The 21,067-nt window shown below is 42.8% G+C and overlaps 1 protein-coding gene across 2 annotated transcripts in view; it reads left to right on the top strand.

Annotated features, from left to right (window-relative positions):
• Window positions 1–21,067, top strand: part of LOC102479715 (notch receptor 2) — a 187,186-nt gene that overhangs the window by 121,044 nt on the left and 45,075 nt on the right. For both annotated transcript variants that reach the window (XM_027767380.1, XM_027767379.1), the window contains exons 6-11: window positions 10,366–10,599; window positions 12,363–12,518; window positions 12,937–13,125; window positions 14,040–14,153; window positions 14,944–15,057; window positions 17,327–17,560. In XM_027767380.1, coding sequence (XP_027623181.1) covers window positions 10,366–10,599; window positions 12,363–12,518; window positions 12,937–13,125; window positions 14,040–14,153; window positions 14,944–15,057; window positions 17,327–17,560 — 1,041 coding nt within the window. The remainder of the gene's footprint in view (window positions 1–10,365; window positions 10,600–12,362; window positions 12,519–12,936; window positions 13,126–14,039; window positions 14,154–14,943; window positions 15,058–17,326; window positions 17,561–21,067) is intronic.

Below are 21,067 nucleotides of genomic sequence, written 5' to 3'. Positions count from 1 at the left end.
TTTTTTTTGCTATAGGGCACGTGCGCTCGCCAGAGAGAGAGAGAGACAGAGAGACAGAAAGTGAGAAATCACCCCCCGGGGGGATGGTCATACCGCAATCCCTTCTCCTCCATTCTCCTCTCGGGATCTTGGGCACGCACGCACACGCGCCTGGTGGGAGTTTTAAGCCACCGGGTCCGGGACGCGAACCACTGTCGACTACGTGGGAGTCCAGCGACATAGCCATTATGCTGGTTCCCTATTTTGATGAAATTTTCAGTCAAGTAATCATACCCTTGAGTATTATTTTTCAGAAAAGTTGCCTGTTGTCATACTTATGAAGCTCTGGGATATTTGAAACACCTCTTTGATTTAGTTGCCTTCATACATAAATGGTGATTTGACTAAATTCTGAATTCTTGGTTCACAAATTGATCTCATCATTTTTCCTCTGCTTCTCCTGGTATTATAGGGAAGTGCATTGTCAAATGGGTGTTTCTTCTTGCTAGGTATAGCACTTGCCCCCCTTGCTCTGAAACCTATTATCTTTGCATTTTCTCTTCGGTTGTTCTTCACCGAAGCCGAAATCTCATCTCTTGATACTTTGGTTTGCTCTGCATACTATGAGAGAGTCTTAAGCTTCCTCTTTATAACATGAACTTGTCTTTCTTCCTTGTCAGTTCTGCTCTTTATGGCTTCTGACCCTGATTTTTATAGCATTTGCATTTTCCTGTACTCATCTCACCTAGGTCCTCTGGCTCTCAGTCCTTTTCATTAGAGTGTGATGTCCTGTAATATGACCCTCCCCTTTTTAGATTCTGCATGTGTCTAAATGTGGAGAGAGCACAAAACCAAGCTTTTCTAAGTGTCTGTGATTTGGGTGTGAATATTTTGCACAGTATGCATTTCATCTACATCTTAAGTGATATTTTCTCCATCTTTTATGTTGCAGAATATTGTAATAGGTCCCTTTTTCTATTTTTTTTCATTGTACACAGAGAAACTATGTATGCATAAATAAGGAAGGTCATGCTCTTTGGGTCTCTTTATTTTCATCCTGGCTGTAGTTTTTCCTGCCGGTGAGGTGAGGGACTTATTATTATTATTATTATTTTTAATGTAAACTGCCTTAACAGCCCAGCAGCCTACAGAAGTGGGAAGGAAGCCAGAGAGTGGGCCTCCTAGCAGAGGGCACTGAGGCTTGGCTCCACTTTCTCTCTGTGCCAGGGGTCATCCTTCTGAATGCTGGTACTGGCCCAGCTTCCTGGGCTCTCCATATACTGGCTGAGCCTGGATACATTTTGGTGTGGCTGCATCCAGAATCTGCCCCAGATGCATTGCAGACTTTCTCGTTGCTATAGCGGCCACAGGAGCCTGGGACTCCCCAGTGCTTTAAATTGCTGTTGACCTGGAGGGGTGAGATGGAGTTCAGTCCATTCTCCTCAGAAAGCCCACTGTGGCAGAGTGGGCTTTCTGAAACACAAATCAGATCCAGTTGTTTCTTTACTTAAAATGCTCAGTGGGTCCTCCTTGTTTTAAGGCTCTGCATGAAACTCCCCCTCTAGCCACATCTTTCTCCACTAATGGAGGCCTTGTAATTCAGCTACAGAGATTTTTTTTCATTGACTCCAATGAGCCATGCTCTCTCTTCTATTCACGCCTGTACACATCAGTTCCTTCTGCCTGAAATACTCTGTCTCCTACCTCCATCTCTGCACATGCTCTCATACACAAGCACACTCTTACAAAACCTAGCTGACTCCTCCTGCGTATGCTACAGGCTTTCACTTACAGGGTGTTTTTCTTGTGACCCAGTGCCACAAGAAGCAGGTATCTATTAAAGCCCCTGCCCTGTGCTATCATTGTTTCTTTGGTTATAAAGCTGGCATTTGCATGTACATTCTACAGGATAGAACTTATGGCTCTTTGATTGAGCATTCTGATTCCAGGGTGTATAGGTCAGGGTCTGGCACAATGTGTGTGTGTGTGTGTGTGTGTGTGTGTGTGTGTGTGTGTGTGTGTGTTTGTGTGTGTTGAATTAATGGGTGAATTAATGAATAAAGGAATGAATTAGAGCATTAAATTTTTCAGTTGTTCTGGCTCACTCTCATTTTTTCCAAATTCATGCCTATTATTCAGTCTTTTCTTACTTTCCTAAAATATTTACTTTCTTTCAGCATGGAGCAGATCAGTACCACATCTATAAAACTAGACAAATTAATGTGAACACTATATTTCACTGACAGTGTAAAATACTTATCACCGTGTTTGGTACCTGGTAGTAATACATATATTTTTTAGTTTAATACATCTTCCCTAATCTATATTGGGACTAGGGAATATATGGAAAATTGAACCTTCCTCTCTTTGTTTACTGCTGATGGCAGCTTTTGGAAGAGGAGGACCCCAGGAGCTCTACTGGCTGGGACAGGAGCTTGAGAGGAAGCTTAGGTTTCAGCTAAAGAAGCAAGGTGCCCACCACCATGTAGAGCTTCCTTTGAGACATAGTTGAAAGACTACTGGGCAAAGGCAGAGTGAATGAGTGTGTATACATGAGATGGAGTTTAGTGACGGGGCAGGGGAGTGGGAGTGATGAGAATCTGTGTGTTGACTGGTGGGTGGAGACTAGGGGGTGGTGGAAACTTCGGTTACGAACAGAATAGAGACTCCCTTGTTGCTGTGAGAAAGGGGAGTTGAAAGACTATTATTTGGGGATTTAGATTACATAAGAGAAGACAGAGCAGATAAACATTCACTTAACATAGTATTTGAGAACGTCTCAATAAATATCATTCACTGTGTGCTGTTTCATGTGTTGGGGATTCACTGGAAGATGAAAGCTACCCTCATGATATCTTCTTGGGATGTGTTGTCCATGAAGAAGACAATGGAGAAAAGCACAGACACAAATTATGTAGTTTATTTATAAAGATTTGAATTGGGGACCAGCAGGTGGCAGAGTGGTTAAGACACTGGACTTCCACATGGCTGACCACAGGTTTGAGTCCCAGACCTGGCAGGACTCAAATCACACTGGGCACATATGCGTGCATGGCCAAAATTCCAAGAGGAGAATGGAGAAGGGCTTGCAGGATGGCCATCCCCTCTGGGGTGGGGGGGGTGATTTCTCACTTTTTCTTTCTCTCCATCTCTCCAGTGAATCCACATACCCTATAACAATATAATCTCTAAAAAATTGAATTGTAATAAATGCCTTGCAGGAAAAATAGAAGGTATCAGGAGAACATATTAACAGTCAGAACTAATAGAGTTTAGTGTAGGCAGGTGATGTCTGAGAAAGCAGCATTTGAGCTATGACAAGAAGAGTAGGCAGGCTCTGTAGATGCCACTGCTTACATGGAATATCTCCACCTCCTTCAGTCCTAGAAGATAGAAAGAGTCAAGTTTGTCCTTGTTTATCTTTGTTTTCTTTTTTGTCAGTTTTTACTACAGGGCATGTACACTCCCAAGAAAGAGAGAGAGAGAGAAAGTGAGAAATCATTCTGTGGGTGGGGGAGTGGCCACATTGCAATCCCTTGTCTTCCATTATTCTGTTGGGGTTTTGGGCACACATGCACACATGCTCTGCGTGATTTTCAAGATATGCCAGGTCTGGGACTCGAACTGCACAGCCAGTCATGTGGAATTTAACCTCTGCATCACCTGCTGGCCCCTGTCTTTTTTTAAATGTTAGAGGGTATGAAAGAGCAAGCATCTTTCCATAGGGTCTCATCATACTGTGATTTCCCTGGATCTTTAGAGTTCTGAGACCTGTGCACATGCCTGGCCAATCTGGAGATCTGAACCTGTGTTTGGCAAAGTGGAATCCAGCTTCCTCTGAGCAGCATATTACTTCTGTGCTATGCAGCTGACCCTCCTTTGTTCGTTTAAATTCAACAGTGAGATAGAAAAATCTGTGTGTAGAGTGGAGGTTCTGTGCAGTAGAGGTTATTAGAATGCTGTTATGCTATGGAAAGATATGGAACTCGAGAACTCAGAAGCTTGAGTGACTGGTGGTTGGATGGATATATCAACTGAATTCTCTTGATTTAACTATAGAAGAGAAGGTAGTAGGGTCAGGGCAAGGGCCAGTCAAACTAATTTTTTATTTGTTCCTTATGTAGGGATTGTTGTTACATTGAGAGTTGACCCTTAACAGGACTATCCATGTGATAAAACTTTTTCCCACAGACTTCACAGTTGAGAGATGACTGGGAAGAGTGGAGGCTTCTTCATGTAGTGCTATGGCTCAGTAATCATTTCATTTCTTTTCTTTTTTTTTTTCCTTTTATTGTCCTCCTCTTCCCTTTTCTCAGTCACTCCAAGTCAGATTGATGGTTTGTTTGTGGTACCTTGAGAGAGCCATAATGAGATGTTTGTAACCCTGTGCGTTACAGCTCATAAATGGTGTCTGTTTAGAGGTTCACGGCTCACTTGGCTGGAACGGGATGCTAATGAGGCCCAGGTCATGGTTTTCATTTTGGTACAGATCTCCTAGGTTCTCTCTGTTATATTTACTGCCATAGGCTGTGTCCGTAATCTTACTGTGGTCTTAAAGCTGTGGGATGGAGCAATAAGAAAAGATGAGCGTGAAAGTGACCCTACACCCACCCCCACCAGACTAACACAGGGTGCTTACTTCACTAACAGAGGGTTGGAGCACCGTTTTCACTTGCAGCACTACTGAGCTGTCTTCTTCTTCTCTATGTGTCTCAATCCTGCCCTGTCCCTCAACAGTCAGATGATATTCCCCTTCTCTGTTTTGAAAACTCACTTAAGCTGCAACAGCCTCATACCACCTAAGTCTTTTTCAGCACCATTTTCATTTCTAATTCTTCTTCTACCTGACTGTGCAAAACTGGACAAATCAGTATTCTTCTCGGTCCTGGTTTCCTCATCGGTAGAATGAGCATGTTAGATTAGTTGCAGTCTGAGGGGCTGTCTGACCACTGATGCCAAGTGTCTAGTGTCATGCCTGGCTTGCACACCCAGGTAAATGGCAGACACAGTCCTGGCCCTCAGGGAATGTTGTAGTTTAGTGGGGGAAGAGACTAGAGACTGTTGAGAGTACATTCATGAACAGTTTTAATTTATGATAGGAATGGAGTGGTTGGAATAGATGTAATGGTGGAAAATAATACTCAGATTTGCATTTGGATATCTCCTTAAGTTATTCAGGAATAAGGTGAGGAATGAGAAGTAATTAACCATTTACTTAGACAAGAGGGGGGAAGAATGTTTCAGGTGGAGAGAACAGCAAATGCAGAGGCTCTGAGGTAGGAAACTCAAACTTAGTATATGAGGAATGAACAGGAAGCCATTGTGGCCAGGGTAAGATGAATGAGGGAGACGTATGGATTTGAGTACGTTTACTCGATGAAAGTGATCATTCAGAAAATGTTCAGTGCTATAGGTGGCCCTGAGCATTTCAGGTGCCAGTCAAGGATTTGGTTCGCATCTCATTTCACGTCCGATTTGTCCAGGCTCATAGTGGCATTAGAGAGTACTTTCTAAAAAACAAATTATTTCTTTCTCTTTTGGCCTTAGGTATGGAAAGGGCTTAAGTAGTTCACTGCCTTCTTCCTGATGTTAAAGGGCAGGAGCCTGCAGTATCTGGCAGGTGGAAATTACTCAGCGGGTTAATTACTGCCCTTGAAAACTTGCCTGACATTTGTGCAACGCATTCTGGTGTTCACCAGCAGCACTTGTGTGTGGACACAGATGATGATACACGCTGAGACTTGTTTAAATTGAAGATTTAGTAGCTGGGTAGGGCATGGAAACAACACAGCTCTCCCTCTTCACCAGAGGCTTTTATTTGCTAGGTAGCTCATAACTTTGTGCTCTCTTCTCCTCTCCCTACTGTCAGAAAGACGTTTGATTTTAGACCTTCTTTATTCTACTACCTGACTAATCTTCAGACATGTCTTCCTCTACCTTCCTTTGCTTCTTATTTCAAGCTCATAATTCCTTTTAAAATTTAAAAGAAATTTTAAATCGAATCACCTCCAACCATTTCTTCTATTAAACTTTAGCCAAAGAGTATCACCCAGTCATTTGGTATCTTTAAGATCTAACCTGACCTCTCTCAGTAAGCTTTCTCCCTGCAGGCCAGACTGGTGCTTTCTTGCTATGGAGTAGTGGGAAAAGTCAAGTGACCTGAGACCGTACACCTGATGGCTCTAGGTGATTGCCAAAAGCCTTTTCCATCCTAATACCTAGTCACCTTCTGCCCTCGTTTCTTTCTATTATGGGTGTTCTTTCATCATTTCCTTCATCCATGCCTTCTAGTGTGCTTTTAGACTCTGGAACCAGGAACCTAGCCAGTAGATCTTGTTGGGCAAATCTAGGCTGGATATTCAACTGTGCAGCTGTAAAAGAGCTTTCGATTTAGAGTCAGACTGTTTGGGGGCTGAATGACAGCACCTTCCTTCACCAGCTTTGTGAATGTGGGAAGAAAATTTACCTCTCTAAGCTTTTCTTACGTTTAAGATTCTGCTTTGTTTTTCTGCTATGCCAAGAGTGTGGAGACATGGAGAAAGTGCAGTATCTGAGCAGATGTTCCGTTGGGAGTTTTGGAACAAGCAGTGGTAGTGGCCACTGTTTACTGTTTTCTACATTCTGAATTTTAGAACTAGTTGATAGAATTGTAATAGGGAGAAAAATGGTGTAGAGAGGGAATGTTGTTCTGAAGAAAGGAGCCTGAACCTTAGGCAAAGATGATCCATCTTGTAAGAAAATTCCTCATAAGCCAGAATGCTTTTGCATCTCCAAGTTTTGTGTCGCTAACAAAGAGTATCTAACAAATACAGGGTCCTGAGGTGTTCAGTGAAGGCATCTAATCTTTAAGAGTCAATGTCATTAAAAAAAATATATACTGAACACCAGCCCAAAATACTCTTCCATTTTGGACAGTAGTTTACAGCCACAAGTTTTTCCAGTAATGTAGCCTTGTGAGTGATGATTTCAGTCCTCACCTCCTCCATCCTCTCCATTTCCCCACGCTTGTGTGCACTTGGGAAACCCGAGACACCACAGAGGTGGTTTGCTGTGGTCGGGTTTACATCCCAATCTTTGTTAAGAATTTAGAGTCAGGGAACCCCGGCCTAACCAAGTCCTGGCTTTCCTGCCCTCATCATCTTGCACAAACAAGTTGTTTTTACCTCTTGTAGCTTTCATCCTCACCTATAAATGGCATAATCTTTGTGACACTCAAGCACAATGCCTAGTTCACAGTAGCCAATCAATAGCTATTGGTACAATTTCTCAAGAGTGCCACATTTCTATTTCAAGCTTTGGCTTCTGTGTCCAACCTGTCTTACTACAATATGTCAATATCTGGGTATTATAATGCATAAAAATGTATAACAATATTCAAAAATATGCAGTATCTTATACTCAGAATTATTACAGAGCCTCAATAATGAAAAACAACTTCTAACTTGCTCCCATTCAACAAGGGGGCTTGGTTCAGGGGCAGCATAGATACTTAAGTTAGCATAGGTGTACAAACAAGACTCAGCAATTTTCCAGGTTATAGCAGCTCTTCACCTACTTCTTAGTCATGTTTTTATTTCTCAATCCCACCTGCCTCCTAATAACACAGCTGTCACTCGTAAGGGAGCGAAGTTTCTGTAATAAATTACATCACCTTCCTTGGGGGAGATGATTGCCAGTGAGTCTACTCCCACTCTCCCTCCTTCCCTCCCTCCCTCTCTTACTGCCTCACTCCTGCCCTCCTAGTCTCACTTACAAATTCCCTCCCTCCCTCCCTCATTCATTCATTTCCTCTCTCCCTCCCTGCCTTCCCCTCTCACTACTCCCCTCCCTGTTTATCAGTTAATACTCTGGGTTGCAATGAACAGAACTTCATCTCAAATCAGGAAGACATTGCAAGTGCTGTCTCTCAGAATGACTATGGCACTGAGCGGGCTCGGGAGAACTTGGGCTTTACAAACAACTGGAGCCAGGAACTTGAATGCCACCATGATTTGATTTTCTCTTTCCAAGTCTGGATTTACCCTTAACACTTCTGTGTAAGCCATTCATTTCTTTCTTCCTTTCTTTCTCTTTCTTCCTTTCTTTCTCTCTTTCTTCCTTTCTTTCTCTCTCTTCCTTCTTTCTCTCTTTCTTCTTTCTTTCTCTCTTTCTTTCTTTCTTTCTTTCTTTCTTTCTTCCTTTCTTTCTTCTTTCTTTCTTTCTTTTCTTTTGGGGGGGAAGGACATATGGCACATATTTCTAGTTCAATAATTTGGGAAAGGGGCCAGCAGATGGTGTGGTGGTAAAAGGTGCTGGATTCCCACATGGCTAACCACGATTCAGCCTGGACCTGGTGGCTTGCTTTCTCATTTTCTCCCTCTTTCTCTGTGTTTTGCTCTGGTCAAATTAAAAAATAACAATAATGAGGGACCAGCAATTAGTGTAATGGCTATGTCACTGAACTCCCATGTAGCTGACTGCAGTGCAAGTCCCAGACCTGGTGGCTTAAACTCACACTGGACGTGTGTGCGTGCATGCCCAAGATCCTGAGAGGAGAATGGAGGAGAAGGGATTGCAGTGTGGCCATCCCCTCTGGGGGGTGATTTCTTACTTCCTATCTCTCTGTATCTCTCTGTCTTTCTGGTGAGCACACACACCCTATAGCAAAAACCTCTCCCAAAACAAACAAACAAAAACCCAATAATGATAAATAAAATAAATAATTCTTTAAAAAATAATAATTTGAGAAAGAGACACAGTGATATAACTTGGTTCAGTCAGCTATGGCCAAGAGGGTGTGATCATGTAAAGATAGGGTGGTACCTTCAGGAATATTGTATGGATGGAATGAGGAATCAGAAAGGGGATGCTGAGCACAGGGTGCTAGAGACAGCCACATACTCATCCTACCATCGTAGGCAGTGGGCTCTTTGAGAATACAAAACAAAAACAAAAAGAAGAAAGAAACCATTAAGCTGCAGTTGCTTGCAACCAAGTAGTGGGAGGCAGTCTGTAACCAAATAAGTGTGCTAGAGTGCTGCTGGCTCTGTGGTTGTGAAGGTGCTGGTTAGAGAGGAGAAAAGACCAGGTGGTCAGTCAGCTACAGCTAGCCTCTGCCAGCAGTGATGGCTGCACAGTGGGGCACCGCACCCACCATCTGCAAATAGGAGGGCACTTCAGAAAGCTCACGGACAAATGAATAAAAATAGAAGTTCATTTTGGTGCAAATATTTTTGAAATTCATGCAGTCTTCTTTTCATAATACACATTTTTCATAAACTTTTTGATGACTCTTTGATATTAGCTGAGCCCATTGAAACTATTCAGGGGACTAGGGAGAGCCTTGGCATTTTCTGTTTTATTTATTTATTTATTTATTTATTTATTTATTTATTTTGCTATGGGGTGTATGCACTGGCTGGGAAGAGAGAGAGAAAGAGAGACAGACAGGAAAAAATGAGAAAAACCTCTCCTCTCCGAGATGGCCATGTCACAATTCCTTCTCCTTCTTTCTCCTCTTAGGATTTTGGGCATGCACACACACGCGCCTGTCATGTTTTTCAGTTTAAGACTCAAACTTAGCAGTACTTAACCAAAGCTTTTTGTTGTCTTTAATTTCTTCTTTCTATTTTTGCTTGCCCTAACTTTTTTGAGACAGATTTTTGCTACAGGGTGCATGCACTCACCAGAGAGAAAAACAGAAAGTGAGAAATCACCTCCTGGAGGGATGGCCATTACGTAGTAATCCCTTCTCCATTTTCTTCTCAGGCTCGTGGGCACACACACACATACACACACACACACACACACACACACACACCCCTGGGGTGAGTTTGCCCTAACATTTTTAAAAGTTAACCTTTTTATTTTGAAATAATTATAGTTTTACACACAGTTGTAAGACTTAATACAAAGAGATACTCTGTATCCTTTACCAAGGGCCTCTCAGTGGTAACGTCATCTTACAAAACCATTGTATGCTATTAACACCAGGATATTGATATTGATTCAGTCAGAAATTGAACAGGAGCCCTAAAGCTTTAACACAGAATCTGCTTCTCATTGACCCATTTCATTACTTGTCTCTTAGACTTTCCTCTCCTTGACATTCTCCTTTGTATATTATTCCTGTGAGGCAAGGATCCTACGGTCTTATTTTCTCTGGTATGCTGGTGAAATTCTCACTTTGTCAGCATTTCTAGGAGCGGCTACCACTGTTCATTTTGAAATGACTTGCCTGGATGACTTAAGGTGGCCTTAACATTCATGTGAGGGCCTGCTCTGCTGTGAGCAATATTTGCTGTAATTTCAGGCAGGTCACATGAAGGTGAAGAGTAGGCAGGGGTGGTGTGGTAGTCATCCTTTGAAACTTAAGGGCCCTAATCAAAGTCACTTTTACCCCCAAAGGACAGTTCTGCACAGAAGATGTGGATGAGTGTCTGTTACAACCCAATGCCTGCCAGAACGGGGGCACCTGTACCAACCGCAATGGTGGCTACGGCTGTGTGTGTGTTAATGGCTGGAGTGGAGATGACTGCAGTGAGAACATCGATGACTGCGCCTTCGCCTCCTGCACCCCAGGCTCCACCTGCATTGACCGCGTGGCCTCCTTCTCTTGCCTGTGTCCAGAGGGAAAGGCAGGTAAGACCAGCAGAGCAGACCCGGAGGCAGGGAAGGGGCGGGTGAGCAGGACTCCCGCCTTCTTTTTCATCTCATAGCTGTGTTATTCGAGTTACTACATGGAGGAATTGTTCTTCTGGAAAAACAATCTGCTGGTCAGAGCGCTACTAAGTTAGTCTTCTTTCTTAGACTCTCACCTCAACTCTGTGTATGTCAGTTTTTCATTCCAAAAGAAGGAAAATTAGTAACTATTGCCTTTGGAGCATCTGCTAAACTCCTTAAGAATTTAAGCTGAAAAGCCCCTCAGAAATTAAGACAAAAAGAGTAATAAATGGAACCACAGACTTCATTTTAAGAAGAAATAACCTATTTACATGTGGCAGGAGAAAAATGTGTTAAGTGCATTTCAACCCTCAGTGTCTATGGACGCATTCCTTTTTTTTTTTTATTTATTAAATTGATTTACATTCATTCACTGTACATCATTACAGCATACAAAGTGAGATTTTCCATCCAGAGTACACTGTATATTGACTCAATCAAGCACATCAACATGCATGTCATCATCAATAAATAATTTTCCATTTCTTATTTCCTGTAGGTTTTGCCTTTTTTTCCCCCATCCTTGATTCCCTATCTCTTACCCTCTGCGGTCTCCCACTTAAGTGAGCAATGTTACAGACTACAAGGTTAACATTGCCCTAGCCTCCCAGTTCAGCAACTTCTGGTCCTGGGATTAGGAGAGCACTGTATGAAGAAATCTGATGGAAGAAGACAGTTTGGCTGAGAGACTTTCTGCCCAGCAGCTTTGAAACATCCTTATATCTGGGACCAGCAGTTAGTGTAATGGCTATGTCGCTGGACTCCCATGTAGTCAACCGCTGTTCGAGTCCCAGTGGCTTAAACTCAAGCTGGGCACGTGTGCATGGTACCCAAGATCCCGAGAGGATAATGGAGGAGAAGGGATTGCCGTGTGACCATCCCCCCTGGGGGGTGACTTCTCACTTTCTGTCTCTCTGTCTCTCTGTCTCTCTCTGTTTTCCTGGCGAGCACACGCGTCCTACAGCAAAAACTTCTCTGAAAAAAAAAAGTCTTATATCTGTTCCTTTCCAAAAGCTCCACCTCAAGCTTTGTGGAAAAAGCCTTGGTTACCTGTTCTTGCATTAATTGCAGACTGGAAAATCCAGTTCCTATGTCAAAGATGCAAAATAGGAAGCCTAGTAATATCTGCAGAGACCTGGGGGCACCTGAGCCAGGAAAGTTGTTACTATAAAAAGGCTGCTTTAGCAAATGGTCAGTTGCTTTTTCCTTGTTAGGCTAGTGAAACACTAGTGCCCCATAATTACCAGTAACATGATTTGGGAGAGGCAGGATGCCAGTTAAAATATAGGATACATGTAATATTTGAGACATACTTAGATTAAAAATTGTTGCTTGTTTATCTCAAGTTCAAATGAAACTAGGCATCCTGGGTTTTTATTTGCCAAGTCTGGCATACTCTCTGGAGGGTATCTGTGCTTTGCTTGTATATAGCTGTGCTCTGCAGGAGAGGTCTAGTCCAGGGATCAGGGTCAAAGCACGGGGGTGGTCTGGGGCAGCTAATTGCTTTGCTGATGGCTATAGCATGTTCCTACGGTAGGAGCAGGCAAATTGCCTCTAAATCTCCAAGTTTGCTTTTCAAGAACCTGTCATAAGATTTTTTTTCCTCCTTGGTGAAAGGGAAAAGCTCTTCCTCAAGTGAGAGACATTTTCTCTTTGCTCTTCTTTGCCCCACCCTGTGACAGGTCTGTTATGTCATCTGGATGATGCATGCATCAGCAATCCTTGCCACAAGGGGGCGCTGTGTGACACCAACCCCCTGAATGGGCAGTATATTTGCACCTGCCCACAGGGGTACAAAGGGGCTGACTGCACAGAAGATGTGGATGAGTGTGCCATGGGTGAGTACACAAACTCTTTCTATTCCCTGTATCTGTTGAGCTCAGCAAGTATTTAAATCACATTCTAGTCTAGAAGCATGTTATACTCTGAACTCAGATTTCTCTTAATATCTCCTCAGTATCTACAACTAACCTTTCCAACATAACCATGTATTCCATTCTGGGAATATATAGAAGGTCTGCACTTGGTTCTTACTTCTAAGCCCTATGTCATTGACAGTTTTGGCATCACAGACATGCATGAAAACTGAAATTCCCCTAGTCTTTTATCTTCTTTGACATTAAGGAAGAAAATAGAAAATTGAGAGTGAGACTTTAAAAGGTCTTGCCTTGACACTGTGATCCTTGTCTGAAGTTCACATTTAGGGAAAATCTGTCAAGTGCTTTGATCCCCAGAACTGACACTTGTCTCTTCCAGCCAATAGCAATCCTTGTGAGCATGCAGGAAAATGTGTGAACACAGACGGCGCCTTCCACTGCGAGTGTCTGAAGGGCTATGCAGGGCCTCGCTGTGAGATGGACATCAATGAGTGCCATTCGGACCCCTGCCAGAACGATGCCACCTGCCTGGATAAGATCGGAGGCTTCACATGTCTGTGCATGCCAGGTGCGTGGGCCCATTTGTGTGTGGGGTCTGGAGAGGAGGGACTGCACCATGCTTCTCTTAGTGGAGCACTCGGTGTCCTGTAGCAATTCCATGAGCTCCGCCAGCATTTAATTCCCTGTGGTGACTGGGACGATCAGAAGTCAGAATTTCCAGGCAAACCCCTTAGAGAGTAAAGCAGTGTTGGAATTCTTAGCACTATGTAGGACTGAATTAAACAAGCCTGTTAGGTCAAAATCCAGATACATGGAATAGGAGATGTCAGAAGTCATGTACCACAACAGTTCCTTAAATGTAGTGTTTTCCCATCCCTTGATACGTTAGAAATACAATACCATTCCATTTATAGAAATACCATTTTACCCATAATTACAAAGGAACTTGCCATTTGTCCAAAGTGTAGCACATGTTTAGTTGTAATCTGGAGCTCTTCTGCTCAGATATTTCTTGAGTCCTCAGAGGACATAGTCAAATCCAGCTTGAAATGACAGCTGATGTTGGCTGCTCTGTGATGAAGGCTGTCAGCACCCTGGCCCCAGAAGGTCCTCCTGACCTTAACCTGTCTCCCGAGAGCAACAGCAGCTCCAACTCAGCTGGTTTAGGAGCAGAGTGAGAACACTTTGAGCCTGGGCCTGTACTGAAAGTATGGATTGGTCACAGAAAACATGGAGCAGCCTGTTCGGATACACTTTTAGAAGTTACCCCTCTCCACAGCGACGTAGATGCCACACAGTGTTCTGCTGCCTTGTCAGTGCCTTGCACTTACACTGACTACTTCCCATCACCACAGAGCCCGTTTCTCTTTGCAGAAATGTTCATGTTCAGATAGGATGCAGCCGTCTTTGCAAATTTGTGCTTTCTTGGCTGGGATATGCCTTTCTCTCTTTCTGAGCCACTTGTGTGGTCCATTTGTTCAGGTTTCAAAGGTGTGCATTGTGAATTGGAGATAAATGAATGTCAGAGCAACCCTTGTGTGAACAATGGACAGTGTGTGGATAAAGTCAACCGCTTCCAGTGTCTGTGTCCACCTGGTAAGTGCCCACGACCTGCCTCTGTTTTCTTTTAAAGCACAGAGTCCACTGGCCACAGGGAAGGGAGGAGGGAGTGAATGTGTGTGGGCCGTACATGAGGAAATCATTAAAGTGAGTACTGGCCGATAGGACTATGTGTGTGCAGGAGGGAATTTGTTTTAGCTAGTGTGTCTTCTAAACCCTTGTGGCCAGAAATCTAAGTCTGTTTTGAATGGCCCGTGGCTTCTCTGTCTGTGTATATATTTCAGAATGTTCATATCTCACAGAAGCCTTGGTTGTAGGCTGTTTAAGATTTTATTTTTTTCCCCATGGGTCATATTCTTGAAGCCTCTCTGTGAGATTATTAGTTTTAGACATCTTACTCCTTGAATTCAGAAACAAACAATGCGCACCCATTTTTTCCCAAGATTCTCTCCTTTTTCTCCGACAGTTTGGCCTGCCTTCTGCCATAGACAAAGCCATTCCCATTGTTTCTTCAGAGAGAAGGTCCCCATTGTCTCTGAGGCTGCAGTTGCTTGTTCGAAGGCTCTACTTCTAACTGTTTAGTTCCCACTTGTTTCATCTAGAAGCAGAATCTGTGCCATAAAGAAAGGATGGCAGGGACACACTATAAGTGTACCTGAAGCCCTGAGCTTCACTCTGTTATTCCGATTACCGGCTGGGGAGAATAATTCCGTTTGCTGACCCATTGGTATAAGTCCTGCCAGTAACCTAACCCAGTCCTCCTTGTATAATAGAGAGGGATACCTAGGAAAATCCTCTGACTTTTGTCTTATTGTGCATTTTTAAGGTTTTACTGGACCAGTTTGCCAAATTGATATTGACGATTGTTCCAGTACTCCATGCCTGAATGGGGCAAAGTGTATTGATCACCCGAATGGCTATGAGTGTCAGTGTGCCACAGGTAAGCTTCTCCTCACCTCTTATCTCCCTGGTAGGTCCGTCTGAGTAAAAGTGGGCGAGTGGCCTCTCCTAGATGCCACACCAGGCCAGCCCATGATAGAAGCTGCTCTGTGTTTAGAGAGAGCTTCTTCCAGCAGAGTTTTACTACTATCCCTGTTTAATTCTCCAACACCTGCCTCCGTCTCCACCGCAAAAGTGTCTGCCCTGGGTACCTCCATTTGGTGTCCCTGTCTTAGATACATTTTGACAACAGTGAGTTTCCTGCTGGCTTAACTTTGGGGAAGAGGAATCTCAGTTGGAACCAAGGGAGTTTTCACTGGGGCTTCTTAGCAGGAGGCTTCTTTGTGTTTCTGGAGGCAAGTGACTGAATAAAAGACCCAGAAACCTAAGGGCTGAATGGTGGAAGCACACAGATTTTCTATATGGAAGACACCTAATGCTATTGAGAGTTGGGTGTACAGCTGCAGGGAAGAGCTCTACTGGGAGAATGTGGATCCTCTCTGCTGACATTTGCCACTAGATTAAAAAAGAATCTGTTTACAAATACTATACATTTCTGGGTCTCTAGTCAAATTTCTTACTTGGTAGTGGATTTCAGTAACCCACACGTCCCAAAGTACATGGTTGATTCTGCATAGGCCAATATTGTAGAAAAGGGTTAGACTTTATTAGAAAAGGTGAGCTTATTTATTATTTTACTGCTTGAAAAAAAGGTTATAAATATAATTCCAGAGACATTATCTTATTTAGAAAGTTGACTCTTATATATTTATATATGTAACATTTATTTATTTCATGAATTAGAGAGAGACACACAGCAGCCCCACTAGGGTCTTAATGCCAGCCCTGGGTGTGGGCATGTGTGTCACCAGTGTACACAGGGAAGTCTCTGTATGTGAACTTGGAACATTCCCACGTGAGTCAGCCTTGCAGAACATTGCATTTTACCACTGTGCCACCATCAGGGCCCAAAAATGAACTTTTAAAGGACTGTAGACATCATCAACATGTTTTCTTCCTGATCACAGAAGAGCGATTTTAGTAACAAGAATCAGTACAGGAAGTTAATATTTCCATTTGTTTTCCCTAAGAGATCTTTGCTGTAGGGTGTGTGTACATTCAAGAGAGAGAGAGAGAGAGACAGAAAGCAAGAAATCATCTCCCGGGAGGATGGCCACACCACAATCCCTTCTCCTCAGTTCTCATCTGGGGCTCACCCCCAGTGTGAGTCTTAAGCTGCCTGGTCTGGGACTCGAACCGTGGTTGACTATGTGGGGGTCCAGCAATGTAACCAGACAGTAGTCTGCTGGTCCCCAATATATCCATTCTTAAACTTACTTAGATTAGGCTAATTCAGATGAGCTACTAACTTCTTTTTCTTTTTATAAACTGTCATCTCACATTGGAGAAGTTCCAGGTTTTGTCTTCACCTGGTCAGTTTCCTCTTTTGGAGAATATACTTCTTTGGAGAAAGACTTAAAACTTTGAATTCATATTAGAAAGTGAGGAAAGACCTTTTGGGGCCTTTTAAGAAGAGGCTTAGTTTCGCCTTATTGCATGTCCACTCTCTAGTGAGAGAGAGACAGAGACAGTGAGAAGGAAAGTGAGAAATCATCCCCCAAGGGGCATGGCTAGGTTGCAGTTCCTTCTTCTCCATTCTGCTCCCAGTATATTGGACACACACATGCGCACGCACCCAGGCTGGATTTTAAGCCACCAGTTCTGGGACTTAAACCATTGTCGGCCATGTGGGAGTCCAGTGAGGAACTCTTGTCTTTTTTGTTTGTTTGTTTAAATGCTCTGGTTCACGCATTTCATTCAACAATATTTATTGACAAACCTGCCACATATGCAGAGCATTCTGGGAGGTGGTTAGAGGAATAGATAAATCAAGGAAAGCTCTCTGTCCTTTAAAGTCAGAATTGTGGAGATCAGATACATGAAACCATTAGTACAGTACTTGTGCACTGGCTTTGGGAGAAAACAAGTATAGACGTAAAGGAAGAATATTGAGAGTTATTTTTTAACTAAAGCCCAATAGGAAGTAAAGATGAGGTTAAAACTTCCCAATGAAAGCATTAATCAGTCACAAAACTCTATCAATTCTACAAATTGTATTTTGCAAACTTTATATTAAACATAAGTTTCCAGACCTCCTTTTTAAATCAAGGCAAATCGTTCCAGACACAGGGGTGCAGGTAAAAGGATGTAGCTACATTCATGTCTCAGACGTTGGTCTTTAAGACTCCATGGTAAAATTTATTCCCAAGGTTTCACTGGTGTGTTGTGTGAGGAGAACATCGACAACTGTGACCCTGATCCTTGTCACCACGGTCAGTGCCAGGATGGAATCGATTCCTACACCTGCATCTGCAATCCCGGTTACATGGGCGCCATCTGCAGCGATCAGATTGATGAATGTTATAGCAGCCCTTGCTTGAACGAGGGTCGCTGCATCGACCTGGTGAATGGCTACCAGTGCAACTGCCAGCCAGGCACGTCAGGTAAGCTCACTCTGCTGCGTTTTGACCTGGAGGTTCTCTTCTTTCTAACAAACAATATATACAGGTATCTCAGACTTTCATGGCATATGCTCAGACACCTTAAAAACAGTCCTACTTCTGAAAAGCATGGCCAAAGCTTATACATAAATATGTCCGAGTCTGATGGCGTTAGGCATTGAAGAAGTTGGAGACAATGCCTTTGCTAATCTGATGGTTTTGTGTATGCATTTGCTAAACAGAGGTATACCGCTTCAAAAATCAAACTTATTTTTTGGAATTCAAAATCAAACTTATTTTTTAGAATTCGAAACCTTCTTGTCTTTGTGGCTGATGATTGATTATCTTTTTTTCTTTAAGCCCTTCCCCACTTGGATTAATGAATTCAACCTTTTCTTTCCCTTCCTCTTCCCCTCCCTTCCCTTCCCTTCCTGTTTTATCTTCCACAGTCCTTTCTCTTTATTGCAACACTTATATTCTGCCACTTGTCTCTGGTGAGGCCTTATGCATTTGGAGGAATTCTAAGGGTTGTCTCTGGCCGGGCCTTGTGCAGTTGGGGGGATTTATTTATTTTCAGAGATTTTTGCTATAGGGCACGTGCTCTTGCTGGAGAAACAGAGACAGACAGAGAGACAGAAAGCAAGAAATCACCCCCCCTGGGGTAGGATGGGCATGCCCCAATCCCTTCTCCTCAAGTCTCCTCTTGGGATTTTGGGCCTGGTGTGAGTTTCAAGTCACCAGGTCTGGGACTTGAACTTCAGTCAACTATGCGGAAATCCAGCCATGTAACCATTACACTATCTGCTGGTCCTGGGTTGAGGAGATTTTAAAAATAAGAATAAGGAAACACTGAGCAGTAGAATGCAGAGCCACCTCCTGTCTCCAGAGTTCAGGCTGGCCCTGGCCCCGGCTGAATGGCTGTTGTGTGAGGCATGCCGCTCTAGGATGCAGGATCTGAAGTATTTTTCTCAGGCAGCTGCATTTCACAGGTTGCACTGGATTCTGTTTTACTTCCTAGAGGAATGATTATGGTCACAACTGTGGTTAACAGACAGAGAAGTACTATGTCCAAGATCAAAGGAAAATGTAGCAGTGAAGATTAACCAATGTGTGCCTTTGTTAGAAGGGAACCTGCCAACATGTGGGAGTGATTTATTGGGAACTCATTCTGGACTGAAGGAAAATGGCCTATGTAGGGGGCAGAGGTAAGGGAGGTGGTTAGCTGCCCTCATTTTATTCTGTTATTTCCAAATCCATTTCTTCAAACTTGTCAAAGGCCCTGGTCTTCATCCAGTGCCTCATATATGCCAAGTTTGAAAACAAAGTCCTTTTGAATCGCTCAAGCATACGAAAAACATCCCAAGCCTTCACAGCTGAAATGCCCTCCCCCTCCCCACATTTAGATAACTCACTAAAACGACTGAATAGATCTTTGTGAAACCTTCCAAAAGCAATTTGCTTCCGGCTGGTCCCCAGACATGAGAAATGGAAGTACGAAAAGAAATTTGAGAGATTTACAAGCATTGGATGGATGCCTTTAGAATGAAGGGACTGTTTTAGGCTCTCCTATCATTCCCTCATAACAAACATGCTGGAAACCTGGGTGAGTGGTGGGTTGGCAAAGACTTTATTTTCTCTGGGATTACATCGTGATGCCAGGATGTATCAGGTGTGTTTTCTGGGGAAGACAGAGAGGGCATGGTGTAAGTAGCTGTCACTGAGGAAGACAAAGAAGTGAACATGAATGGCCCACAGACAGTGTGGAAAGAAGGCCCAGAATGTCTCTGAAACCTGCCAAATCCATTTCTTCAGCTGTTTGGGGAATTAAAGCAAAGAGAGGCAATCAACATTGAGAAATACTGGTCTATAATGTGTGGAGAAAGAATTGGCACAAACCAGAGACCTAGGTGGGAAGTCTGTTAAAGGAGGCATTATATGTAGACTTGGAAGTTCTAGAGGAAGAATCCCTGATTCATTCGATATGGTCCAAGTTGATTATTAGATGTTTGAATGGTTTGAGGGTGTGGATGGATTTGCTAGGCAAAGTCATGGTCTTCACTCACTGGGTTCTTTAAGATTTTCATATGTGTGTGCTTTCATGATTGTATGCTATTTTAAGTAGGTTTCTTTGGGTTTCAAGGAACAGAAATGAACTTGAGCTAGTGTGAAAGAATCATTTACAGGCTAGCCCTGTAGCCTGGTAGTTAAGGGAGCCAGCTCCCACATAACCTATTCTAGTTTGAATCTTGGCCGTGGTGGCCCTGTTGTCTTAAAACTAAGTTTGTGTGCCTGTGTGCTCAAAATCTTAATAGGATTGAGAAATGGAGGAGAACGAATTGTGGCATGACCACACCCCATAGTGTGGTGCTTTTTCCCTCTGTCTCTGGCAAGTGCATATGCCCCCTGGTAATTAAAAAATAAATTAATAAAAATTATTTGCAAAGAACAACAAAACACACAAAAAGAACTTAGTGAAAACACACAGAAGTGTCTTACAGATTACAAACAAGAATTGGATAATAAGGCTTTGGAGAAAAATAGCAGGAAGCAGTACAATTTGTAGACCTGAATACATACAGTTTAATCTTTGAAGTTTCATAAGAGAGAATCTTATTGGCCCAGCTTGATCCAGGTGTCAGATTCTGCCCCCCCAAAATCATGGATCTGTGGCTGAAGTCATTTTGGATTGCTAGGGCTTCATGGAACTGTCTTCATAAATTTTTGGGAAAGGAGGGTCCTTAGTCAGAGGCTAAAAACATCTCCTAAAGGTGTGGAGGCAGAGAAACAAGGCTTGGATCTCAGCCTTCTGCCCTGACTGTGGCACTGTGCAAGTTAGTCATGTCACCTAGAAAATGGGTGTAACACACCTTGTTTTGCAGGTTGGGTGAGAAGATTAGAGAAAAGCTATGTAAAGTGGGAAGGAGAGTAATTTGCACATAATAGTAGCTCAGTAATTTTTAGTAAGCATTAATAAAAAGTGTGAATGCATAGGAGTAATAGCATTTTGTTCAGGATGTTTTTATTATATCTTTATTATGAGACTCTTATATAATACCCAGAAAGCATCATAGGTGAAAATAACATAAATAGCAAAATATTGTGTTTTTAACAAAATAATGGTAGTAATAATGATTGATGTATCCCTACATTTTAGTTACTGCTTCAACAACCAAACCAGTATTAACACAGCCAAACCCTTCCATTCACCTGGGCGCAGGAATAGGGCAGCAGACCTTAGGAGGAAGTTCCAAGACTCCCTTAACACTACAGTATCAGGTTTAGAGCCATGAATACATTTTCCCACATTCTGATTTTAATTTTACTTTGACCTAAAATACTGCCACTTAGATTCCTTGAAAATAGGATTACTTCTTTTACTTTATGATTTCTAAATACTCATGTCTGAATAATTCTTGTGTATCTGTCTGTTCCTCTTTCACTTCAAGTTGGGTTCCCTGAAGAAGGCAGCTATTTCATTCACGACTCAGTCACTGGAATACTCTTTCTGCA

Source organism: Tupaia chinensis, unplaced genomic scaffold (assembly GCF_000334495.1).
Source record: "Tupaia chinensis unplaced genomic scaffold, TupChi_1.0 Scaffold144247_1, whole genome shotgun sequence".
Lineage (NCBI taxonomy): Eukaryota > Metazoa > Chordata > Mammalia > Scandentia > Tupaiidae > Tupaia > Tupaia belangeri.
The sequence above is the reverse complement of the archived record's forward strand: the minus strand, read 5'-3'. Positions and strand labels throughout refer to the sequence as shown.